This window comes from Cebus imitator, unplaced genomic scaffold (genome assembly GCF_001604975.1).
Source record: "Cebus imitator isolate Cc_AM_T3 unplaced genomic scaffold, Cebus_imitator-1.0 Scaffold546, whole genome shotgun sequence".
Lineage (NCBI taxonomy): Eukaryota > Metazoa > Chordata > Mammalia > Primates > Cebidae > Cebus > Cebus imitator.
Genome location: NW_016107861.1, coordinates 720,961 through 748,602, shown reverse-complemented (window position 1 = coordinate 748,602; position 27,642 = coordinate 720,961). Strand labels below are relative to the sequence as shown.

General features: G+C 39.7%; 1 protein-coding gene, 1 non-coding gene and 1 pseudogene across 2 annotated transcripts in view; 2 read left to right on the top strand and 1 right to left on the bottom strand.

Moving 5' to 3' along the window:
- The window catches only part of DNAH8 (dynein axonemal heavy chain 8), a 327,601-nt gene that overhangs the window by 88,299 nt on the left and 211,660 nt on the right, over positions 1-27,642 (top strand). Inside the window, exons 23-29 of the mRNA XM_017515278.1 lie at positions 1,908-2,023; positions 3,866-3,972; positions 10,300-10,375; positions 11,691-11,880; positions 22,428-22,624; positions 23,140-23,266; positions 25,750-25,985. Coding sequence (XP_017370767.1) covers positions 1,908-2,023; positions 3,866-3,972; positions 10,300-10,375; positions 11,691-11,880; positions 22,428-22,624; positions 23,140-23,266; positions 25,750-25,985 — 1,049 coding nt within the window. The remainder of the gene's footprint in view (positions 1-1,907; positions 2,024-3,865; positions 3,973-10,299; positions 10,376-11,690; positions 11,881-22,427; positions 22,625-23,139; positions 23,267-25,749; positions 25,986-27,642) is intronic.
- On the top strand, positions 15,122-18,686 carry LOC108293740 (annotated as a pseudogene).
- Positions 21,896-21,993, bottom strand: LOC119469012. Its single transcript, XR_005197834.1, has one exon. It is a non-coding gene; the product is annotated as a small nucleolar RNA SNORA8 (small nucleolar RNA).

Below are 27,642 nucleotides of genomic sequence, written 5' to 3'. Positions count from 1 at the left end.
TTATATTCCTTTCTATTTTGTCCATTCTCATTAGCATTTCGTCAAATCTTTTTCAAGGTTCTTAGTTTCTTTGCATTGGGTTAGAACATGTTCTTTTAGTTCACAGAATTTTCTTACTACCCACTTCCTGAAGTCTGATTCTGTCATTTCATCACATTCGCTCTCTATCCAACCTTGTTCCCTTGCTGGTGAGGAGTTGTGATCCCTTTTAGGAGGAGAGGTGTTCTGGTTTCGGGTGTTTTCATCCTTTTTGTGCTGGTTTCTTCCCGTCTTTATGGATTTATCCACCTGTCGTCTTTGTAGTTGCTGGCTTTCAGATTGGGTCTCTGAGTGGATGTTCTGTTTGTTGATGATGAGGTTATTTCTGTTTCTTGGTTTTCCTTCTGACAGTCTGGCCCCTCTGCTGTATGTCTGCTGAGGTCCACTCCAGGCCCTGCTTGCCTGGGGATCACCTGCAGGAGCGGCTGAACAGTAAGGGTTGTTACCAGTTTTCTTCTTCTGCTATCTTTGTCCCAGAAGGGTACCTGCCAAGTGTCAATCTGATCTCTCCTTTATGAAGTGGGTCTTTGGATATACAGGGGTCAGGGAGCTGCTTGAGGAGACAGTCTCTTCTTTATAGGAGCTCAAATGCTGAGCTGTGAGCTCCGTTGTTCATTCAGAGCTGCTGGGCACGTACGTTTAGGTCTGCTGCAGCAGAACTCATAAACCGCTTTTTGTTCCCAGGTGCTCTGTCCCAGGGATTTAGGGCTTTATGAGTTTCCTGTTATGCTGCTGCCTTCTTTTTTTTTTCCTTCAGAGCTGCCCTGCCCAGCAAGGAGGCAGCCTAGTCACTGTCTGCCTGTAGAGGCTTTGCTGAGCTGCTGTGGGCTCTGCGCAGCTGCCGAGTGAACTTCCCTGCAATCCTGTTTTTATGGGTGTAGTTAGAACTGCCTAGACAATGGTGTCCCGCCTCTGTTAAGGTGGAGCCTCTCTGCAGTGGCAGGTTGCCTTGGCAACAGCGGCTGCCTCAGCAACGGTAGGTTGCCTTGGCAACGGTGGGCTGCTTCAGCATTGGCTGACTACCTCCGTAGTGGTGGGCTGCCTTGGTAACGGCGGACGCCCCTCCCCTACAGAGCTGGACCGTCCAGGGTTCAGCTGCGCTTGCTGTGAAACTCTCAATCCAGAGAGTTTCTGATTGCTGTTCTTTTGTGGGGGTGGGACCAGCCGAGCCTGATCGCCTGGCTCCCTGCCTCAGAGCCTTTTTTTTTTTTTTTTTTAAGTTGGTGTTCCCGTCACCTGTTGAAGAGGCACCGCGGTATGTGTTTTTTCCCGTGCAACAACTCACTGTGCTGGCTTAAACAGCGGCACTGAGATTCATGGCGCTTTTTTTGCCCTGGAATCTACTGTCCTGGTTCCCTGCTCAGGCCCCTTTTTAAACAGATGAATGGGCGACTCCCTGTGGCTCCAATCGCCAGCCAAAAGGGCACCCAGACTGGTGTATTTTGTAGGGAGAACCGCTGCTCCGGGTCGCCGACAAAGCAGCCGCGCGGGGAAAGCAGCGGCACCGGCCGGCACAGCCGCACTGGCTGAAACAGCCGCGCTGGTGACCGGTGGAGCTCCTCCGTCTGGGAATCGCCTAGTCTGTGGGCAATAAAAATGCGGCGTCCACTCCCCCTCTGCGCTTTCACTGGGAGCTGCAATCCTGAGCTGTTCCTAAACGGCCATCTTGGATCGATCCGAGGTGGATAATTTAAATTGAAATAAATGATGACTCCTACAGGAAGAAATGCAAAAAACCATTGTTCATAATACAATTTTTAAAGTAAGAGCTTTTTAAAAAGGAGCTTCCTAAGAGGATTTGGCCATGGAGAATACACATAAGGCTAAAAAGTCAAATGTTATATTTTTGTTTTGTCTTTTGTCTGTAGAACAGCGGAAACATGTTGTTTTTGGGAGTGAAACAGAAGAAGGTGAAAGCAATGACTATGAAGCTAATATTGTGAATGAGGTTGATATTAATGATAAAGAAGATGAATTTAAAAAGGTATTTATTGTGGAACAACTTCTTGCAATTCACAGAATTATGACTTATAAGATTATAGATAACCCCATATAGCGCTTCTTCCAGGCAATTCTGCAACCAATCTGTATCTAATTTATAACAAAATCCAGAAAGTATATTTTTCAATTTTATACTGTAGGATCAGGCAATCCTTTAAGTTTTCCCAAATATCATCTTTTGACGTGATTCTGTCAGTTACAGTTTATGTAGTCAGCTCCCCTTATTGTGATTGACCATGTTTTCTCGTATAGTAAATGTGACTTCAGGGATTGGGGCAGCAATCATTTTGACTTAGAATGGAGAACTCTGCTCTCAGTTACTGTGTTTAATGGCTATCTGTACTGCAAGTCCAGGTTGTGGTTCACTTGGGGCCCAGGGATTTGCATTTTGAACTGGACTCTTCCCCCAGGAGAAGCCCTAGATAGGTAGATTTTCACATTGTGTTGAAATGTGCTGAGAATAAAGGTTCAGAAGGTGTCCTGGGGTTTCTTTTTCCTTGTTAGGCCTTACCCTTCCGGTCATGCATGAACTCTGAATGTCACTCCCACATTTACGCTCATTCCTGCTTTCTCTTCCTTGAGTAGTTTTCTTTTAATCATTCATACCCACCTTCTTTTCATTCTTTCTCTATTTTACCCACTTTTACACACTTTGATACAGTTTTATAAATAAATGGCACACATTTATTCCAATTTCACCTTCTTGCTCTCAAGGATGATATTGCCAGATAATTGGGAAACACTTTTCTGCAGCATCTAGATTTCTGCAGAGTTTAGGCTTCTTCTCAATACCATGCACCAGGCAGCTGTTAGCAACCAGTGGGTGTCAGCTGGAGTACTCCCTTCTCAGAAGTCCTTGTCTTCTGGTTGCATTCCCTTTTGACACTGGCTGAAGTCCTTAGAGCATGACCGAGTATGTACAGAACTTCTCCAGTTGGGAGATCACTGGAGCTGCATTAGTTGTCACCTCCTAAATAGCCTCTGCCTCTCAAATTCATCTCCCACATTGGTGCCAGAATGGTCTTAACATAAAAATCTGATTATGTCACATCTTTGGCTTGATAATTCACCAGGCCTGACTGTATCTCATTGCCACATGGAAAAGCTTGATATTCTTCTTTGTCCATGCCTTATTGCTCTCTCTTATGATCCCAATCAACCTGCCTCACCAACCCAGTTTCAGAGGGGTTGGGTTCTAGAGCAGTGAGGAGCAGTATGGTCAGAGCCTTGCCCTGATGTGTGACTCACTGTATAAGCAAGACATGGGCCCACACCTTTGCCTACCAGGCTCAAAACCTGTCCTGTGCTTTGATCGGTAAACTTGGTTACTTCTTCCAAGGGAAGGAAGGGTGTGAAGAGAGGGTCAAACTGTGGTCCCAGAGGGTAGAATTTTTATCTCATGTATTTGGGTATTGTACATTTTAAAATACATTTATCCACTAAGCGGAGCTTCTTGAGAATGGAGACCAGTTATCTTCTTGTGCCCAGACCCTTAATCATTGAGAAATGTACCACATTTAAAGTGCTTCAGTTTTGTTAGGTGAAAATTGAGTGTTGAGCAAACCGGGATTACTCTGAACATACTGTTTGTGAATTTCGACTTTTGAATAAGTCCCTCTGGTTTGTTAGGGTGCTTATGCAAACTCAGTTTTCATATATTCTTATTTGTCTAAAAATAACAGACAAATAATTTGGGATTGAAATTGTATAGTTTATTATTTTTTGCCTTTCACATGTCACTTCTAATATTATATCATTGTTTTGGGGATGCTCAAGGTTTTTTTTGGAGGAGAGATACCAAATTTAATCTGATTTCTTATTACAGGAATGTAAAGAGGTCTTTGCTTTTTTCTCTCATCAATTACTAGACAGTCTTCAAAAAGCTACACGGTTATCTCTGGACACAATGAAAAGAAGAATATTTGTTGCAAGGTAAGTTGAAAGTATGCTAATTATGTCTGGTAACCATACTTATCATACTAAAATGTGAATAGCATTTTTACAAATTTATTTTTAAAAAACTATAAAATTTAAAATATAGCATTCATTAAAAAACTGTATGAAAATATTTGTGTAATACTGCAAGAACTGTGGTCAAATGAACACCCATGTTCCCAACACCCTGCCTGAGATTAAAAAAGGCTACTAGTCCCTTTAATGGGTCCTCTTCCTTCTAACTCAAAGGTAACCACTATCCTGAACCTGGTATTTATCATTGTCTTGGTTTTCCCTCACGGTTCACTACGTTTTTGTATCCCCAACCCATGTATCAGTTAAGTTTGCTTGTATTTGAACTGTGCTCAATATAATGTTTTTGAGATTAATCCATGGGGTATAGTTTTTTACACTTCTGTGTAGTTAGAGTATACACAGTCTGTTTATCCATTCTACTGGTGATGGTGATTTGGGTTGCTTCAGTTTGTGCTAGCATGAATAAAGCTTCTGTGAGCATCTTGTACCTGTCTCCTGCTGCACCTGCTAAGAGTGGGTTTGCAGGGTCCTAGGGTATCTGCATGCCTCATTTTATCAGGCAGTGCCTAGTGAGAGTGCCCACGGCCCCTAATCCCTTCAGACAGTATTATTAGATTAAAATATTGTTGCCAACATAGAGGGTGTGAAATCACATCTCATCGGGATTAGCTTGCATTTTCCTGGTTACTGATGAGATTAAACGTAGTTTCTTGTGCTTATGGGTCATTTGTTGTTTCTCTTCCTTAAAATTTGTGTTCCTTTTTTGGCCTGTTTTTCTATTGAATTGGATTAATTAATAAGTATTTTTAATATATACATTTATCCACCATTATTGATGAAATTATAACAAATGTCTTTTATCAGTTTTGCCTTATCTTTTCGTTTTCTTTATTTTCATTTTCCATTGCTGAGTTTTAAAAATATTCAAGTTTATCAATCTTAGTGATTTGTGGTCTTTTTAAAGAAACCAACTTTTCCCTACTTCATAATGTCTTCCAAAAGTTTTGTGGCTTTGACCTTTATATTTAGGGATTGAATTTACATGGTATTGATTTTTATGCTTAGTGTGAGGCAGCAAATTAATATATTTTTTTCATATGGTTAATTAGTTGACTAAGCAAAAGCTGTTGAAAAATCAACTTAGTTGTGAGGTCGGGTGGGGGAGTTATTTAAGCTTCATTGAATCTATAGATCAATCTGGACTGAATTAGCATCCTTACAAATATTGAATCTTCTATTATCTCTGCATTGGTATAAGTCTTCTTTAATATCTATCTGTAATGTTTTATAATTCTCTGTGTAAAGGTTCTGCACTTTTTTTTTTTAAGATTTATTCCTTGGCTATTCATTGCTGATTTTGTCCTGGTCAACTCTCCCAGTGTGATTGTGAATTTATCAAAGTTTCCTTGTTTTGGTTAGTTCGTTTTATGTATTTTATGGCTGTGTTGTTAGGTACATACAAGATCATAGTAGTTAAATCTGCTTAAGAGGGCTATTCCTTTTATTTTTATTTGATGAATCCCTTTATCTACATTAATCCTGATTCCTCACAATTCTCTTTAGTTTGTTGTTAATTTACTTTCCCAACTTTTTTGTATAATTGTTTCAGTCTCTTTATTTAAACCTTTCTCTATATTTTTTTGGTTTTACCTTTTAAAAACATTGTATATATGATAATTTTCCTTCAATCTCATTATCTCTGTCTTAGTGAGTTTAATCTGTTTGCATTTATTGTGATTTTCGATATAGTTGCACTTAATTTATGACATTTTAGTTTGTTTTCTCTTCTCAGTATCCTTTTTCTGTGTATCTATCTCAGTATCTATTCATTTTATTATGACTGTTGTCTTTGGGGTAGATAATTTTCATCATTTATTCTCTTTTCTGTACTTTAGTTCCTTAAGTGATTACACTTAACTTTAGAATGCACATGTTTTGCTCCAACTAAAAAAAGTACTGGCCAGACGCAGTGGCTCACACCTGTAATCCCAGCACTTTGGGAGGCCAAGGCAGGTGAATCACTGAGGTCAGGAGTTTGAGACCAGCCTGGCCAACATAGTGAAACATCAAAAATTAGCCAAATGTGGGGGTGCACATTTGTAGTCCCAGCTACTAGGGAGGCTGAGGCAGGAGAATTGCTTGAATCTGGGAGGCAGAGGTTGCAATCACCTGAGATCACTCCACTGCACTCCAGCCTGGGTGACAGAGTAAGACTCCAACTCAAAAAACAAACAAACAAACAAAAAAAACAAAATGGGCAGGCATGGTGGTGTGTGCCTGTAGTCCTAGCTGCTTGGGAGGCTGAGCCATGAGATTTGCCGGAACCTAGGAGGCAGAAGTTGCAGTGAACTGAGATTGTATCACTGCACTCTATCCTGGGTAACAGAGAGAGACTCCATCTCAAAACAAAACAAACAAAAAAACAAAAAAAACAAAAAAAAGGTACTGTCCTTAGTTTTGCAGTTTCTCGTCTTATTTTTGACTACAAGGGCCTTGGCAGGCTTTACTCACTGAACCATACGTACTTTATTGCTGTTTGATGTTTTAGTTTTACCTTTGTGTGAACACTCAAAAATAATATATTAAAATAATTTATTTACTGGCATATTTTATTAAAATCTCTGTTGGGGGGAAATAGGGGAGCGACAGCGGGGGGAGGGGAGTTGGGGAGAGATAGCATGGGGAGAAGTGCTAGATGTGGGTGATGGGGAGGAAGGCAGCAGATCACACTGCCACGTGTGTGCCTATGCAACAATCTTGCATGTTCTTCACATGTACCCCAAAACCTAAAATAAAATAAAATTAAAAAAAAAATCTCCAGGTTCTCATGTATTTTTTTTGTATTCCATTGGTTCTTTAGTGAGGATTTGTGAGAAGAATATGCTCTTATCCTTCTTTGTAAGTCTGAAAATGTTTTGCCCTCATACTTTCTAACATTTTGACTGGATATAAAATTTTTCTTTGTCTTTTAGCGTTTGGTAAGTATTCATTTTTTTCTGAGTTATGTTGCTGCTGATGAGAAGTCTGCATGAGTCTAACTGAATATTCTCTTTCAATCCTTAATGTTTCTGCAGTTTCCTGACCCCATGTGGATTTGTCTTTATTTAATCCAGCTTTGTTCTCAGAGTATACTTTCTATTTGCGGGTTGATAGCTTTCCTTAATGCTGGAAAAAACCTCAGCAATTTCCCCTTTAGTTATTGCTACTAGGATATTCTTTCATTGTCTTCTTCTGGAACTCGTATTAATGGAAAGTTGAACAGAGTGACCAAATAATTTATTGCTCCAACTGTGACACTTCTGTGACTGAAGGGGCATTGTTCAGATGAGGTGCCAGGACATGGCGAATCTGGAACTGTCCTGGGCACACTGGACATGTGGTCATTTCATACGTTGGGGCATCTCAGTCTCTTCTCCTTGTCACCTAATGATTCTGTCACCTATGTTATATTCTTGCCTTTCTGAAATACATTATGGGCAAGGATCTCTGTATCTATTCTAAAGATTTTATCATCTGTGACATTTTAAATATTTCAAGAAAAAATACTTTTTCCTTTTCCTTCAGATATGGTATTATTCCTGCCTTTTTAGTTTAGCAATTTATTTTTTTATTTTTTGGAAGATCATCTTCATACATCTCTTTGAACATTTTCAGTATCCTTACTTTAGAGCTTGTTATCTGGACATTAATTTTTATCTGGAGTGAGTTTCTGTTTCAGTTTTGGATTTCGTTAGCTCTCTTTCTTACCCTTAGACGTATACACGCATACTTGGATTTAATGTGCAGGCTCTCTTTGAGTGAGAGCTTTGTTTTTGTGTTTCTTTTTCCTTCTCTCCCTCCCTATCTAGGAGTTTTACTTTTGCCTCCAAATAACACTTGGAATCCTGAGTACAGAACCAGGTCTTATTTCTTCACGGTTACTGGCCCCTGGAGACATACTGGGGGTATGGCAGGTTTGGCCAGGGAGCACACGTGTGGCCTGACTTAGGTGCTTATCAGGGAAGCTGTGGATGTGCTTCTTTTGCCCCACCTCCACATCTTCTGGAAAAGCCACAGCTGCAGGTAGTAGGTTGACAGCCCTTGCCTTGCAGCATCATCTGCAAGACAGGTGGGAGAGCATCATCTTAGTTTTTGGCTTCAAGTAGTGAGGCTGGCTGAGCCCCCATCCTGCATGGAGTCTTGTTCCTCCTCTGCATTCCATCAGAGCCAACCTCCCATGGTCGCTGCCTCTTTCTAGCCCAGAACCCTGGCCAGGCTGTCCTTGTGTCTCTCTACATTTCTACTCCATGGAGATGCTTACCTTGTATTTGAGCATTCTCACATCCCTATCTCCCATCTGTGATTGTGATGTGTTTGACAAAAAGAAGCTTTTTTGAAGTATGAACTCACTATGCCATGTTGATTTACAAGTTCTGTTGAAATTCAGCATTTTCTGAGGAGCCATACATGAGTATAATACTCAAAATCCTTACTTGTCTAAAATGTCTTTCTCTTATCCCCATACACGAATGCTAGTTTTGTCTTCTGGGATCATAATCCCTTTCCCTCATACTCTACAGAGGCTGCTCCATTGGCTTCTTTGGTTTCCATTTTTAGAGGAAAGTTCTCTGCTAATCAGATTTTCCTTTCCAACTAACAACCTCTATTTGTTTTGATGCTTACAGGATTTCTCTTTTATTATTGAAATTCACAAATTGTATATTCAGATGTAGCTGATTTTCTTCCCCCATTAATCCTGTCAGGCACACAGAGAATCTTTTCAAGATGAAAAAAAATAAGCCTATTCTTAAGGTGAAAGGAGTGCTTTGCTTTAATTTCCCATATCTACACAGTATTCACATGCTGTATCTAGGTAGTAAGCATCTCTGAGCAGAGTGACCCTCTGGAAATTACCTAACCTCTCCCTACCTTGGTTTTCTTATCTACAATGTAGAAATAACAGTAATCATAGGATCTGCCTTACAGAATTGTGTGAACATAAACTGGTAATTATGGAAACTGCCTGGCATACATTAAGCATTCAATAAATTTTACTTATTCTTACCTTCCCTTTGTATTTTGCATCTGAAATTTTGGAGAATACCTTAAGGTGATTCTCTAATTTGCTGTGTAAAGTACCAAAAGATCTAATATGCTGTTCATTGCCTCTATTACTCATCTGTTCCTTTATACTTTATGAAAACTCTTATTCTCAAATTACACACTTTGAATCAATGCCTACACCAATTTTATTGTGACATCTTGAATTTCACTGGGAAACTATGAATTGAGGGGTTCTGTCTGCTTGCTTGCTTTTGTCCAGAGTCCTTTTCAATACTATGCTTATCTGGGAACCACTGGCCCTGAGTGCTAAATGTTGGGTCTTCACTTTTGACCTGTGTTCTCTATGTTTCTTGTGATCCCCGCCTGCGCCCATCCGCTTGTATTTAGAAATGGAGATGGAGGTTTTCAGTAATGACAGTATTTCTTGCACTCCTAGAGAAAAAGGGAATGGAGAGTTTGCATTTATTGTTAATTTTCTCTGGGATAGGGGTAGAGGTTAAGACAGAGGGAGCTATGCTAGCCAGACTAATTTGCAGCTCTGCGTGTGTCCTTCATAACTGGACTCGGGCGTCTGTGCTGCTGTCTGTGCATGAGTGATATTGTTTAACAAAGCAGTTTTTGGAAGGCATGGACCAGAAACTTCCTGTTTAATCTTTAAAAATATAGATAAAAAAGCATATAAAGGTATATGCTTTTTGTTGGTAATCTTGTCCTATATCTGTTGGAGGGCTGCGAACAAAGGATGCCTTTAGTAAACATCGTTAAAGGTTATTACTGAGAAAGCACAACATTAAAATAGCAGACAATGTATATGAGATTAGTATTTTACTTCTAAAACTATTAGGTCACTGGATTTTCTTAGTTCTCTGCAATTTAGGGTTCTATTAGAAGTAATATTCTCATCCTGGTCAACACGGTGAAACCCCGCCTCTACTAAAAATAAAAAATTAGCTAGGCATGGTGGCGCATGCCTGTAATCCCAGCTACTTAGGAGGCTGAGGCAGGAGAATTGCCTGAACCCAGGAGGCGGAGGTTGCAGTGAGTCGAGGCCGCACCATTGCACTCCAGCCTGGGTAACAAGAGAGAAACTCTGTCTCAAAAAAAAACAAAAGAAGTAATATTCTCTTTGTGTAATTTAGCCCTTTAAAAATGGCCTTTATTGTTAAGACCGAATTTTGTAGCATGATAAACTATTAATGAAATTTTAGGTTAAGGTTCATCAGCTGAATGTCCATCTCATTGCAGCCATTATGGACGAAAGCGGTCAGAAGATACTATTTCCTTTATAAAAAGTGAAGTACATCTTGCAATTCCTAATGTGGTAGGTATTGTTAAATACACTGATATTTTGGCAAGGTACTTAAGAAGTATGGTATTAGAACTGAGCTTTCATTTAGAGCAATGTTTTGGTCCTATGCATATTTTCACTTGTCCTCACTGTTTAACAAAATGGAAATGTCATTAGTATCTGTTATTAAAGCTACTTCTGGGCCGGCGTGGTGGCTCATGCCTGTAATCCCAGCACTTTGGGAGGCTCAGGCAGGCATATCACCTGCCTGGCCAACATGGTAAAACGCTGTCTCTATTAAAAATACAAAAATCAGCTGGGCTTGGTAGTGGGCACTGTAATCCCAGCTACTCAGGAGGCTGAGGCAGGAGAACTGACTGAACCCCGGAGTTGTAGGTTGCAGTGAGCCGAGATCATGCCACCGCACTCCAGCCCGGGTGACAGAGTGAGACTCTGTAAAAAAAAAAAAAAAAAAAAAAAGTTACTTTGTATTAGCTCATGGTGTATTCAAGGGCTACTATAAGAGTTGAGTTAGGCATCTGTTCTGCCATCAATTAGCAAGTACCCTACAAATTGCTTTTTCTTACTTCAGATATTAAATTATCTAAATAAAATCATCACAGGTGTCCTGATCCCTACCCCAAACACATGACTGAGGCAAACCACTAAGGATGGCAGAAGATAAAGACAGAAAGAGCCTGTTCTCTGAGCATCTGAATCACCCGTATCTTCCCGTGGCACTTATCTCTACAACTACCCCAGCTGCTGATGGGCATCTGGAACTCCAAGCCATATGGGATGGCTGAGCTGCATTCTGTGATAGGTCAAAGAATAAGGCCAGGCAGAAATGGCTTGTGACTCACCTAAAACCACCTTTACGTGGTCTGACCTACAGAAGGATAGCTTCTTAGCTTATTTGGCACATTTCCAAGAACTGAGGTCAGAATCTTGGTGACGTAGTTTCTTCAGTTACTTTGTTTCCCTGATCTCTAACAGTAGTCTGTAATTCCCCACTGCATTCTGCCACCCTCATTGGGAAAAGGATGACAAGTACTAGTTTGACCTTTTTAACAAAATCAAAATGTCATTTGTATTTGTTATTAAAAAGTTACTTCTGCATTAGCTCGTGGTGTAATGAGGCCTGTAGGAATTGACAGAACAGGAAAACTTCAGGGTAGAGAAAATCTGCACCCCCCCCGCCAATCCTCCTCTATCATTCTTCCCCTCAAATCAGCCTTCTACTGGGCCAGCCGAGGCTTGGCCCACTCAGTGGGGAATGGAGGTGATGAAAATCGAGGGATGGACTGTATGACCTGGCAGTATTAACATTTGTTTCTTCTTTCCACAGGTAATGATTCCTAGTTTGGATGACATTCAACAAGCCATCAACCGTATGATCCAGTTAACCCTGGAGGTCAGCAGAGGAGTGGCTCACTGGGGGCAACAGCAAATCCGTCCCATCAAGCCTGTCATTCCCAGCCCCACCACTACTGACCTGACCCATCAAAGCACAGGGAAACCGTTGAAGAAGGAAGAAAGTAAGAATGTAAAATTAGTAAATGATCTTAATGATCCTTCTTGGATTTGATAGCATGTAGATTTTTAAATTTTTAAATTTTTTTATTACTTTAAGTTCTATGATACATGAGCAGAACGTGCAGGTTTGTTACATAGGTATACACGTGCCATGGTGGTTTGCAGCACCCATCAACCCGTCATCTACATTAGGTATTTCTCCTAATGCTCTCCCTCCCTTTGCCCCCCACCCCCGACAGATTCCCGTGTGTGATGTTTCCCTCCCTGTGTCCATGTGTTCTGTCCATGTGTTCTCATTGCTCAACCCCCACTTATAAGTGAGAACATGCGGAGTTTGGTTTTCTGTCTTTGTGTTAGTTTGCTGAGAATGATGGTTTCCAGCTTCATCCATGTACCTGCAAAGGACATGAACTCATCCTTCTAAAATTATTTTATATGTTTGATACATTTTGCATTAAAAACCAGTGTATTATGTTTCATCTTATATATAACATGCAGGTGTATTTTCCTAGTTTGGGGTGGTGGGTGAAAAGGATTTTTAAGTCACTTTTCTACTATGATGATCTTAAGTTAAAAATTAAAATAAGCCTTAGCACTAATTTTACTTTCAGCATTATATTAGGCTGGATAAACTTAGTTTGTTACAACATGGTTCTTAGAAGAACTAAGTCATGTGTTCTTTGTATATAAGGCAAACATAAATTAGTCCCTTAAGTAATTGTGAATATGATATGAAAGTGATCCAAAATTTCATGGACTTTTTTTTGATACTTCCTGTATAGAAAGAAACTGGTTTCTTACTTTATTTTACTTTATTTTAGTTTAGTTCCAGGGTACATGTGCAGGATGTGCAGGCTTGTTACATAGGTAAACATGTGCCATCAACCCATCACCTAGGTGTTAAACCAGCATGCATTAGCTATTTTTTCTGATGCTCTCCCTCCCCTTATCTGCCTCCCCCACCAACAGGCTCCAGTGTGTGATGTTCCCCTCTCTATGTCTATGAGTTCACATTGTTCAGCTCCCAATTACAAGTGAGAACATGCGGTGTTTGGTTTTCTGTTCCCGCATTAGTTTGCTGAGGATAATGGCTTCCAGCTCCATCCATGTCCTTGCAAAGGACATAATCTCATTCTTTTTTTATGGCTGCATAGTATTTCATGGTATATATGTACCACGTTTTCTCTATGCAGTTTATCATTGATGGGCATTTGGGTTGATTCCCAGTCTTTGCTATTGTGAATAGTGCTGCAGTGAACATAGGCACGCATGTATCCTTATAACAGAATGATTTATATTCTTTTGGGTATATATCCAGTAATGAGATTGCTGGGTCAAATGGTATTTCTGATTCCAGGTCTGAGGAATCACCACACTGTCTTCCACAATGGTTGAACTAATTTACATTCCCACCAACAGTGTAAAAGCATTCCTATTTCTCTGTAGCCTTGCCAGCATCTGTTGTTAATTGCCATTCTGACTGGCATGAGATGGTATCTTATTGTGGTTTTGATTTGCATTTCTTTAATGATCACTGACGTTAAGGTTTTTTCACATGTTGGTTGGCTGCATAAATGTCTTCTTTTGCGAAGTGTCTAGTCATGTCCTTTGTCCATTTTCTAATGGGGTTGAGAAACTGGTCTCAAAACTATGTTGCTTCCACTGTGAAGCAGGGAAAGGCAAATTGAAAACAAGATACCAGGTAAGGCCCAGCGTGGTGGTTCACACCTGTAATCCCAACACTTTGGGAGGCCGAGGGGTGGATCACCTGAGGTCGGGTGTTTGAGACCAGCCTGGCCAACATAGTGAAACCCTGTCTCTCCTAAAAATACAAAAAAATTAGCAGAGCATGGTAGTGGGCACCTGTAATCCTAGCTAATGCGGAGGCAGGGAGGTTGCAGTGAGCTGAGATGGCACCACAGCACTCCTCCCTGGGTGACAGAGGGAGACTCTGTCTCAAAAAAACAAAAAACAGAAAAACCCCCCAAACTCCAAGATACCAGGTAAGTTACATGACCAGGTGGCTTAGACCCCTATGGTACCTTTCTATGTTGCACTAACATTGCCTTCTCAGCTTACATCTATTATCTCATGGGGTGTTTCCTACAATCGGCTAATAAAGGATGAAAAATCTCAGGACTGGTCTATCCGATGGCTTAATATGCTGGTATCAGCTGAAAATGGACTTCTATTGCACTAGAGCTCACTTAGGAGTGGCACTAAGGGACATTCCCCCCAGTGGGCAGAGCTTCAAGCCGTATAACCTTTTTAAGGAAGGAGATGTGGTCAGAAACAAAGATACATACTCTTGGGACCTAGTTCAGGACCTAGAAAGAGGAACTTTGGAAAATCAGACAAGATGATCTAGGAAAAAAGCACATGGATGCATCGATGAATTTACATAAAATACCTGGCAAGAAAACTATTAGTTCCATCAGGGGTTCATCATAATCCTGAAAGGCACAATCCAGTGCCATAATCTCAAATGCTGAAATCCCAAAAGATCAAAATCCCAAAAATATAATTCTGGAAAAAATGATAAACAATTCTTTTAAATATGTTTATTTACATTTAATTTTGAGATTTGATTTTCAGAAGTTTAGACATGAATTTTATACTTTTGGGATTTAGATTTTAGGGATTTTGAGCTTTTGGGATTTCAACATTTGAGGTTATGATGTTTGGGATTGTGTTTTCTGAGATTATGATTCAAACACAGGTCTTTCTTCTGAGAGGTTAAATAATTTTTCCAAAGTCACAGACCTAATGAGAGGGCTGGGAATGAATTCATATACAAAGATTAGTATCCAATTGTCTTACTTTTAGTTTGCCATTATTCTTTATTGTCTCCCTAGTCCATTCCATATATTTTTCTATTATTGTAGCAGGTGAAACATAAAACTATAAATTGTTAGGTGCAAAAATCTTTTTGCACTTACCAACAATCCTGCAAATAAGAATTCTATTCTGAGCTGGGTGGCGCGGCTGTCGGCGTCTGAGCAGACCGCCCCTGCCTGGCCCGGCGCCCGCTACGGCTGACCCCGCCCCAGCGCGCGGCCCGGCTCAACGCTAGTCCTCTCCCCGCCACCCAGAACCAGCAGCCGGGCCAGACCCGCCAAGGCCGCGACGCCGGCGTCGACTGCGGCTGCGACGGCCCTGGGAGCGCATGAGGTTCCCGGGTCGCTGTGGCCATTTGCGCTCACTCCCAGAATGCAGCGCGTGGCGCGTCTTTGCAGAGAGACCATGATGGCGGCGGCGCTGCGCCTCCAGAAGTGGTCGCTCAGCTGGAGAGCGTGGCTAACGTTCTGATGGCACCACCTTCCATGATCAATAATGAACAACGCCAGCATGCAGAGCACATATTCTTATCATTTACCAAACCAAAATCATCGTTTGCAGTGAGCAAACATATTTTTGTTCTTCATGCTTTGGAAGTAACGGTTGAAGAGAGGAAAGGAAAGTTTGTGAAAACTGTGATTGGTGATTAGCTGCCACCTGCCTGAGGTGTCTTCTGATGGAAACTAATCTCTTTGTAGTGCTAGAGCAAGGTCACTCGATAAAAAAAAAAAAAGATCAGAAACTAGTAAAGTGGACTATGTCCTTTTTCAAGCTGCCACAGCCATAATGGAAGCAGTTGTTTGAGAGTGGATTATCTTGGAAAAAGGGAGCATGGAGTCTCTGTGAACATTCCTTTTCCTTTTTTGTTTTTAAGATGGGGTTTCATCATGATGGCCAGGCTGGTCTTGAACTCCTGAGCTAGGTGATCCACCCACCTTGGCCTCCCAAAGTGCTAGGATGGCAGGCGTGAGCCACCATGCCCGGCAAACATTCCTTTTAAACCTATGTCTTACAAGGTCCAACCTTCAAAAGTATGTTCAGGAACAGATTCTACCAGCAGTAGCAGTAATTGTAAATGGAGGATCATTAGATAAATCACTACATTAGATAAGTAGTGGCAATGCCACTGTGCAAACTCAGGCCTGTTCTATTCTGACTACACTATTGAGTGAATTTTCAAGTTCAAGTAAAACTAGCAACATTGGATTGAGCATGGAATTCCATGAACTGCAAAAGAGTTTTTCAGGAAGAAGATCTTGTTAGATCTTCCTGTTAACTGTTGAAGTTCTGCAGGAGTTCAGCAGGCGGGAAAACGTCAATGCTCAGATGTCTTCAGTATTTCAACATGGAGCTTTTCTTCACAGTACATTGTAAAATCAGAGAAGATTCAGATGTGGCGTAAGATTCTCTTCAGCGCCTTGCCCATTTAGCTTCTCTTCATGGACTCATCTTCCCTGATGAAGGATCACAAGTTGATTAGCACACTTCATTGAGAGGTTACTGAATACTATCAATGGAATTGACATAGAAGATTCTGAAACTGTGGGGATCTCCAGCATTATCAGCAGCCTCATAACCATGTTCCGACAGAATGTTTTAACTGCCATTCCAAGTGAACATTTCTCCTCCTTTGTTAACTGCCTCAAACACCTCACTTGTTCTTTTGGTTGATATGCTGCATTGGAAGAAGTGCTTGATAAAGATGACATCGTATACTTGGAAGCATATGATAAATTGTTGGAGTCCTGGCTAACTTTGGTGCAAGATGACAAACATTTCCACAAAGGCTTTTTTACCCAACATGCAGTTTAAGTTTTCAATTCCTACATTCAGTGCCACCTAGCTGCTCCAGATGGCACAAGGAATTTGACTGCCAATGGTGTGGCCTCTTGTGAGGAAGAAGAAATAAGTGAACTTCAAAAGGATGAGTGAGACCAGTTTCCAGATCAACTGGCCAGTGTAGGAATGCTAGGAAGAATTGCTGCAGAACACAGTATACCTCTTCTGACAAGTTTATTAGAAGAAAGAGTAACAAGCTTCATGGTCAATTACAACAACATCAGCAACAATTACTTGCTTCACCAGGTTCAAGCACTATTGACAACAAAATGCTTGATGATATCTATAAGGATATTCACTGGCTTATTTTAGTTACAGGCTACCTCTTAGCTGATGATACTCAGGGAGAAACTCTGCTAATACCTCCAGAAATAATGGAATATTCCATTAAGCATTCATTTGAAGTTGACATTAATATAACACTTCAAATTTTGGGATCTCCAGGAGAAAAGGCTTCTTCCATCCCAGGGTACAATAGAACAGATTCTGTGATTAGGCTGTTGTCTGCCTTTCTCAGAGTTTCAGGAGTTAAATCTCAAGCAATAAGAGCAGATCTCACTCATCTACTAAGTCCCCAAATGGGCAAAGATATTGTTTTGTTTTTAAAACGCTGGCCAAAGACTTATCTCCTGGTAGATGAAAAACTGTATGATTAGATAAGCCTGCCATTCAGTACAGGGTTCAGAGCAGGTACAGAGGGTTCTCAGTGGATAATTGGCTACCTCTTACAAAAAGTCACCAGTAACTTCTCGGTCTAGAGTAGTGAGCAGGACCTTATGAATGACATTGTGCAACTCCTTGTCACTTTGATGGAAAGAAGAGAAAGGGCAATCTTAATAATTTAGTGTGAAAACTGGTGGAACTTAGCTAAGCAAGCTGAAGCCCACCTCTTAATTTCTTGTCAAGTCCTGTGCAGAGGACATTGATGAAGGCTCTAGTCTTAGGACTAGACCAGAGCACATATGGACACAGAAACCTAACAGCAGTATTGGACAGAGGTTCTTCAGCCACTTCAGCAGTGATTCTTAAGAGTGATAAACCAAGAAAACTTCCAGCAGATGTGACAGCAAGGAAGTCAAGCAGGAAATCACTGCCACACTGGAGGCCCTGTGTGTCATTGCTGAGGCTACCCAGATAGACAACATAGCAATCCTGTTTGATTTTTTATTGGACTTTCTTACCCAATTGCATTGGGTTGATGGAAGTTTACAAAACTACCCCAGAGACTGTCAATCTCATTATAGAAGTTTTTATTGAAGTTGCACATAAACAGATATGCTATCTTGAAGAGTCCTAAGCTATGAACTTATATGAAGCCTGCCTTACTTTGTTGCAAGTACATTCTAAGAATAACTTAGAATGTCAAAGAATAGATGTTATAGTGGAAGAAGGGCAATACCAAGACCTGCTTCTCGTTATGGAACTTCTTACTAACATGCTGTCAAAAGAATTCATAGATTTCAGTGATACAGATGAAGTGTTTAGAGGACATGACCCAGGTCAAGCAACAAACAGATCTGTGTCAGCAGTGGATGTTGGGTTGTACGGAGTAAAGCTAATTCTGCCCTTGATGTCACAGGATCTCTTGAAGTTTCCAACCCTTTGTAATCAATACTACAGATTAATCACATTTATCTGTGAGATTTTTCCTGAAAAAATACCACAGCTTCCTGAGGATCTGTTTAAAAGTCTGATGTACTCCCTAAAATTAGGAATGACATCAATGAGTTCAGAGGTTTGCCAGCCTTGCCTGAAGGCTTTGACAACGTTAGCTGAACTGTGTGCAAAAGTGCAAGAAACAGACTCACCAATTTTTCTAGCAACACGGCGCTTTCTTAAGCTGGTTTTTGATATGCTGGTTTTGCAGAAGCACAACACAGAGGTGACCACTGCGGCTGGTGAAGCTTTCTACACATTGGTGTGTTTGCACCAAGCTGAATATTCTGAACTGGTTGAAACATTATTGTCAAGTCAGCAAGGCCCAGTTATTTACCAGAGATTAGCAGATGCCTTCAACAAGCTCACTGCAAGCAGCACTCCTCCTGTGCTGGATTGGAAGCAGAAGATCGTCTTCTTAAAGACCTTAGAAGAATTTATGAAAAATAAAAATAAGGAAAGGGAATGGGATTAGACAGGGGCCTAGAGAGGACTAGAATATTGGTAACATTATATTCTTAACTTGGTGTTGAGTACATTGGAATTCATTTTTTCCTCTTCTTTAGTATACATTTATTTCTTATTTTTCTTGAGCAATGTGTTTTATGTATGTTTCTGTAAGTATATTTCAGTTACCCACACGCAGACATAAGTACAACTGGTGAGAAACATTAAGTTTGCCTTGCCGCTGTGGCTCCCTTGTGGAGAATACCTTTTAGTTGGCAGTTAGTGGTAGGCAGGTAATAGCAGCCTACTTGGTATATTTCTGAGTTTTGAGTAAATACAGAACACCTGTTTATTAATAATAATCACCTGTTAAGAGAGAAAAAAGGCATGGATTAGAATCTGCTTGGGGCCTTCAGCCTGGAATGCGGTCAGTCCCTGAGGCTCTCAGCTCCATGGGCTGCTGGCCCCCAGTATAGACCCACTTTGCTGTTCTGTCTGGGTGTCTGCCTCTCATTGCCTTCAGAACCGCCTGAGTGGGGGTCTCTCGGCCAAGCTGATGTTCAGTATACAACCTCGTGGCAAACTAGGAATATGACAGATTTTCCAATAGTGGTATCTGTAAAAATATTTAGAAGTATTCCATTACCAGCAAAATGAAGAATAAAGAAGGAAGCCCACTATTATTTTTATTTGATAGTTTACTAGAGATCTTCATTATGAAATAAGAAGAAAGAGAAGAATTAAAGAGGAAGACTGAGATTGGCCTTATTTAACGATTATATATAGAAAATCCAGGAAATCTACAAAGAATTGTTAAAACCCAATACATTCAATAATGTTTATGTATGAAAGATCAACATACAAAAACCCCAGCATTTCTGCATTTACCAGTAATTCAATTAATATATAATAGAAACAGATTTTTTTGTTAGCCACAAACCATAACATATTAAATAAATGTAAAAAAAAATTGCACAGCACTTTTGAAGAAAATATTACTGAGTGAGATAATGGAAGACAAGAATAAGTCTACATCACAAAGAAATCAATTCTTTGATTAATCTATAAATTCAATACAATTCCAAAGTCAACTTGATTTATAAATTTGATCATAAAATTATATGGAAATAAAAAGAGTTAAAAATAGCCAAGAAAAATTCGTAGTGAAGAAAAGCAAGGTAGGGGGCCCTGCCCTGTCAAATAGCAAGGAGTATTGCCAGGCTAATGAAGACAGTCTTTTAATGGTCCAAAGATAGATAACATATAGTGAAACAGGGCAAAGGGTGCAGAAACAGTCATATACAGTATATGAAAATACATGATATAGGTGGATTTATGAATCAGTGGAGAAAGAATGTACTATTAATAAATGTTGCTAAGGAGTTTTTCCATATGGGAAAAACTTACAGTAGTATCTTAAGTTAGATACATATCACACCCACTATTCTATATCCTATGACATTATTCTATTTTACAACACTTTTGGAATAAAACAGCAAATACATTTAAAACATCTGGATAGGGAAGGATTCTCAAGACATATAAAGCTCAAACCGTAGAAGAAAAGATGTTTAAATTGGACTTTTTTATATTTAGAGACATCTTTAAAGGACCCTTAAATTTAAATGACCATGCTGGAATCCTTAAGAAAATGTTAGCAAACTGAATCCAGCAGTATATAAAAAGGATTGTATAGTGTGACCAAATGAGGTTTATCCCACAAAAGCAAGGTTGGTTTAACATCCTAAAGTACACCATATGGATAGAATAAAGGGCAAAAACTCATGATCATCTCAATAGACATAGAAAAAACATTTGACAAAATCCAACACCCTTTCATGATAAACATGCTCAACAATCTGGGAATAGAATGAACTTCTTCAGCCTCATAAAAGGCATTACACTGAATGTTGAAAGCCTGAATTCTTTCTCCCTAAGATTAGGAACAAGTCCAGAATACTAGCTCTCACCACATGTACTCAACATTATCCTGGAGGTTCTATCAAGTGGAATAGGAGAAGTGAACTAAATTGAAGATATACAGATTGGAAAGGAAAAAGTTAAACTGTCTTTATTAGCAGATGACATGATCTTGTGTATAAAAATAACCTAAGGAATCAACCCTCACCCCCACACACAAAAAATATTAGAACTACTAAATGAATTCAGTAAGACTTCAGGATACAAGATCAATATACAGATAACTATATTTCTAAATATTAGCAATGAACCATCTGAAAATGAAATAAAACAATTTAAAAATTCACAAAAGGAAGAATGAAATACATTTAACAGAAGTATAAGGTCTGTACACTGGAACTGCAAAACATTGCTTAAATTTATACCATGAAGAGATACAACATGGTTATGGGTTGGAAGATCCAATATTCTAAGCTGGCAATTCTCCCCAAATTAACCTATGGATTTTATATGTAATCTCTATCAAAATCCCAGAAGGCTTTTTTGTTGTTGTTGCAGAAATTGACAAGTTGATCCTAAAATCTGAATAGAGAATAGGGGAATTCAAAGGACCTTTAATGAATAATGACCAAAATATGAAAAAGAACAAAGCTGGAGGACTTACCACTCCTTGATTTTACTTATTAATTTACTTATTTATTTAGAGATGTGGTCCCACTCTGTTGCCCAGGCTGGAGTGAGGTGATGCAGTCTTGGCTCACTGCAGCCTCTGCCTTCTCGGCTGAAGCAATCCTTTCCTCTCAGCCTCCTGAGTAGATGGGACTGCAGGCACACACCACCATGCTCAGCTAATTTTTGTATTACTGTAGAGAAAGGGTTTTGCCGTGTTGCCCAGGCTGGTCGTGGACTCCTGGATTCAAATGATTTGCCTGCTTCAGACTCCCGAAGTGCTGGGATTCCAGGAATAAGCAACTGTACCCAGCCAGCTGGAGTCAAAATTTATCTTTAAAAGATGTATCTTCAAGTTGGCCCCCATGATTAGAATTGATGCTTAGTCCACAGTTCTCCTATCAGCCTTGCCACAATTCTTTTATTTTGGCTTCTTTTATCTCTATTTGAATATGCATATACTGATAAAAACTTTGAAATTCTCCGCCAAGTATCTTTGGGATCTAATTTCTTCAACTAGTTTATTTTAGGGTGATTTTTAGAGTAGGCAGATCTGCCTAGTTTTGAACTTGACACCCTAGAAAAATAAAAGCATTGGTGACTATTGAAGACTGTATCAAACTGAACAATCTAAGAAAACTACACAAATACTATATCAGTAGAAATACCAGGTTTAATAAGCAGGAAGCCAAGATGCCAGATGCTGAGTGTCTACAGCACTGACCTTTAAACACCCCAGCAGAGGTTGTCTCTTTTAATTCTCACAAGTATATCCATGAAGACTAAATACCTGGCCCAAGGTCGTTTGGGTAATAAATGTAATGTCTCTCCTTGAACCACTGTGCTATTTCTCAGGGTGGAAATTTCAACGCTTTTAACCTTTTCCTAAAGGACTTTAACATTTTGGGGGGTTTAAATCAGTGTCTTCCAGTTATCCCTTCTCAATAACAGTGTTTCTAGATTAAAGAAATCTACAGCTCAAAATCTGACACCATAGTTTAATGAGAATACATGAAGATAGCAAGAGAATAGCTCTTAATTACTCGAAATAGCTCTTAGTTACTTGGAAGGAGAGTCTTTAAGAAAATACAGTTTGAAAAAAGAATCACAAATATTAAAACTGATTATATTTAAAGTTGAATATAGAAGTTATTTATAGTTTAAAAACATCTGTTTTCAGGATCTTTTGAAGAAGTTATCCCTGCGAGGAAGCTGAAGAATTTTTACCCAGGTGTAGCGGAGCACAAGGATATTTCTAAGTTGGTCCTGCTCCTTTCCTCCTCTGTAAATTCCCTAAGAAAGGCGGCTCATGAAGCCCTGCAGGACTTTCAGAAGTACAAGACTCTCTGGACAGAGGACCGTGATGTGAAAGTGAAGGTGCCTTTCTACTACTTGTGTTGTTGTTTGGGTTTTGTGTCTCTTGAGGGTGGACAAGGAGAATATCAGGGATAATGATAGGAACTCAAGAGCAGAGATCAAGAACCTATAAATACCAAGTACCTGTCACCTTCTAACTGGTGTAATTCTCACATGGATACACTGAGGCAATTGATAATACTGATATCAGACAGATTTTGTTCAATTTCCTTAAATAATTGAGTACCAATTATGTGCCACCACTGACTAGAGGCCAGGTATTCAAGGGTGCCTCACACTTCTGTAGACAGCTGTATTTCAGTTACAGACTCAAGGAAACTTTAGAGCTCTGACTAACCCCGCCTGGCAGACTGAAACTCCTCGCCTCCCAGTGGACACCCCATTTCTTACTCAGCCACTTGCCCCATTGCACAAAGTGTAAAAGTGTATGAGCAAATGCAGTTTTCTATTGTAACTGTTGCAAGATTTATACTGCTAAAAAATCAAAGAAAATATTGACTGTTTTCTTACTGCAGGAATTTTTGGCTAACAATCCCTCTCTGACTGAAATCAGATCAGAAATTCTACACTATGCTACTTTTGAACAGGAGATTGATGAGTTGAAGCCTGTCATTGTTGTAGGAGCACTTGAATTACATACAGGTATTTAAAAAGTATTTATTATGTAAAGTATCTGCATTTCCACATGAAGTGTTACTTTATTTAGCAAGCAGTTATTAAGCTATCTTGGTATAATAATATTATAATAATATTATACCAAAATATAATAATTATAAAATATACCAAGGTATAATAATAGTATTATACCAAGATATATTATACTATTACTACACCATTAAAAGTAACAGCAAAAACTGCAGTTACTTTTGCACCAACCTAATATAAATGTTAGATGGTTCTGAGCCATTGATAGTCTTTGTATGCACATACATAGACACACTACACAGGCCAGTTCCTCCACTGGCAGTCAAACAACTAAAACTATAGGTGAAATTCTCTTGTAGCTTACAGTGAGGAGGGGCTTGTAAACATGAGGTGGGAATCAAACAGTTTGAAGTCTGCCAAGAAGTTGATCCATTTGGGATTAAAGTATCAAAGGATGATGAGACAATCATCAATGTTTGAAATACAAAGATGATGTTATTGCTTGCTGTAGTGACAGAGAGCTCTATTGGTCAGGCACAGTGTCCTTGACAGGGCAGACTGCTGGTCTCATACAGGGTGTCTGGAGAGCATGGAGTTGAAGGACTGTGCGTGTAGACAAGTTGACATAGCTGTAGAAGGGTGCTTACTCGGGTTGAGACTGTTGTAGGCTGGTACGCTGGTTGGCACTCAGTGGTGGGTTTATTGGAGTAAGTCTTTCTTGACTAGTTGACATTCAGAGGAAAGGGCCTGGCACTGATTAAGTTGCACAGGTATGAGAACTGATGTTGAGTTGGTCTATGGTTTGGGTTTAAAGCTGGTTATGGCGGCTCATTATTGCCATGGTTCCATAACAATCAGTCTTATCCCAAGTTTGTGGGAAGATTTTATTCTCAGATAATATTTGAATGAGCTATTTTACATCCACTATCTACCTTAAGTAGATTTTCAGGTCCGTTAACAAGAAGTTAGTGTAACTGTGGCTCTTGAATTTGACCACTTGGGTTACTTGACATCTTTAACCTCTATTTCCTCTGCTGATGACAATGACAGTATCCACCTCATGAAATGCTTTATATGAGATGCTTAGCATAGTACCTGGCGTATGATTGATGTTGAATAAATATTAAATATTATTATTATATCTACCAAGGAAGTACTTGCGATTCTCTGAGGAAGAATCACAAGTACCAAATAATCACAAGTACTTGAGGGGGATTAGTTAGCTGGAAATCAGAAACTATGCATCAGTGGCAATAATTACAAGAACTTCTGTAGTGTTTTGGAAACTGTACTCTATTATTTTTCAAAAGTTCATATTTGCCTCCTCATAATGGTTAGCACTATGATCCACAATATAAAAAGCAACTGTAGTATACTGATCCAGTGGGCTGGGGTGCTTGTTTTTGGAGAGAAGTATCTAAAAATGAAGAGATGACAGTAGTTACAAAGAAAGGGGAGGGTGGGCTGAATCCGTAAGACCTGAGGAAAAGAGACCCCCCAGGGGACCTCATGAGATATGGTCTCACAGCCTCAATCACCAGGCTGGCTGCATGGTTGTTCTCAGGCCACACTTTCTTTTCAGCTCCACAGGCCTCTAAGTTTAATGGTTGGAAGGTAAGAGTGAAACAGCCATGTTTCAAGTTTGGCAGAGTTGGGGAGTGGAGGGGTACCGAGAGGAAAAAGGGGAAGGATTGATAAGGCAGAGTTGACTAGTTAGAGCTGTTTTGTTTTCAAGAAACAGAAACACATTTGAGCTATGTTAAGGGAGAGAAGATTTATCTCAGAATCCAAGGTGCAACTGGGCCTTCAGAATGGACCCGAAGCAGGACAGTGTAGGAAACTGAGAAAGTTCTTTCTCTCTGCTTCTCGTTTCTTCTTCCCTCTGTGCATGAGTTTTTCTGCTTCCCAGACTACTTGGCTCCTCCTCAAGCCTCATTTCCCACTCTCAAGAAAGGACTCTGATTGGTCCATAATAGAGGTCATGTTGGCCAGGGACAACTGGCCAGGTCCAGGGTCCAGGGTCAGGGTACACAGATACTCTGACCATGTGGATGATGTGGGGAGTAGAAAAAAGAAACCTATAAAGTCATGGCTTGACAGACAAAACAATAGATTTCACTCCACCTCATGGGTCCCTACAGAAAAATGCAGGAATGAATGAGGGCTGCTAATGGGATGGTCAGAAGAAGTGCAAAGGTCACACAGAACAGTGATAGAACTGATTTTAGAAATGCTCCCCCATGGACTGTGGTGTCGAACTCATGCACATCTCCATGGGGATACATGCTCTGTGGGGACAGGAATTAAGTCTTCAAAATCTAGTAACCTTATAACACATGTAATTCAGACTAACCACATTTCAAGTGTCCAAAAGCCACATGTGGTTAGTGACTCCTGAACTTGACAGAGCAGTTATAGGTGCCCTTATAGTTTCAGAATGACAGTTATATTCTAATTTAATCTCTTCTTGTCTTCACCAGAGCCCATGAAATTGGCCTTATCTATTGAGGCTAAGGCATGGAAGATGTTACTCTGTCGATATTTGAATGAGGAATACAAAAAGAAAATGTCAGACATGATAGCATTTATTAATGAATACTTGAAAAAGTTGTCTAGACCTATTCGTGATTTAGATGATGTCAGATTTGCAATGGAAGCCTTGTCTTGCATACGTGATAATGAAATTCAAATGGACATGACTTTGGGACCAATTGAAGTAAGAAATGATTGCTTTTTTTTTCTTGGAATTCTTCAAAAAAAAAAAAAAGAAATAGAGACATGCTAAGAAAGTGATTCTTTAACATATTCCTTCATCTATTATGTGGCACAGTCTGCCTGTTTCTCCTCTCTGATGTTGATGTCTTTGGGAGAATTTTGGCCATTATCAACAGTGAACACTATACAAAAGACACTGTTGTAATACAAAGGAATATTAATATATTTATTATGCTATACTGAGGTAGGTAGTGTTTAATTTTTGATACTGGCACCAACGTTTTGTGGAAAGTAATAATTGCCCCTTGTCATGTCAATCCCAACATGTTAGGCAAGTTCTCCCAATATCTGTGGCTTGCCGTAGAAACCAATTAAAGGTCTCACTCATGACCAGTGGTGTACCATGGGCAGTATGGCAGAAACAGTTCCCCCAGGCTCAATAGTAAATTGCTGAAACTTAGATCAATGAAAGACGTTTTTAAGAAACAGTGTGAGTTTCCTATTGCTGCTATAACAAATCACCACCAACTTAATGGCTTCAAACAACACACCTTGTTTTACAGTTCTAGGCATCAGAAGTCCAAAAATGGGTCTCATGTGGCTAACTCAAGATGTCAGCAGGGCCGTGTTGCTCCTGGAGGCCCTAGGGGAGAATCCATTCCTTCCTTTTTCCAGCTTCTAGGGGCTGCCCATGTGCCTTGACTCATAGTTCCCTTTCAGTGATGCCATCACTTCTACTCCCATTTCTGTCATTATGTCTTCTCTCATGCCGACTTTCCTGCCACACTCTTTCTCTTACGTGGACCTCTTTGATTACATTGGGCCCACCTGGTTAATTCAGGCTAATCTCTCCATGGCAAGTTCCTTAACATAATTATATCTACAAAGTCCCTTTTGCCATATAAGGTAATACATTCACAGACTTTGGGGATCAGAACTTGAACAACCTTGGTGAGGCTATTATTTTGTCTATTACTAATGTTTAGAATGTTTTAGAACTAATATTATTTAGACTTTCTGATACATTATGATAAAAATTAGGCGTTTGATTCTTTTTATTATTGTTTTGTTTTCTATAAACAATGTACTGTCTCATTGCATGCAATATCTGGGTAATTGACACCACCACTGCCTCCTTACAGTACCCAATATTTATGACTGTTTTATGCTTTCTTGAACCCATTGGGAGTTTATACTCTTTGCTAGCTAATGAACTTTATACTTTTATTGACTTAAAAATCTTGGTATTTGGGGATTTTGGATGCTGGCCAGCCAGTATTCAAGATGTAATAGATTATCATATCATTTTTTACTCTTGGCTGCAGAAGCTTAATTCTTTACCATACTTTTTTTTTGGTGAAAATAATTACTGGTTATCCCTTGGATCATTCAAGTTTCTTTTCTCTGAAGTATCTCCCACATCATTTCATTTCGTTCCTTGTATAGTCAGCCCCTGTTTTAATACAGTTTGAGAAATTATCTTATGTTGTGTTGACATAAGGTCAAGGAGGAAAAAGAGAGACATATACATCTCCATCAGAATCACCTAGGTGCTTATTAAATGCAGATTTCAGAGCCTGTGATCTAGAGTTAGTATCTGGAAGTCAGAATCTAAAGGTGCTTTTTATACACTTTTAATTTTGGAAACCACTCTTCTA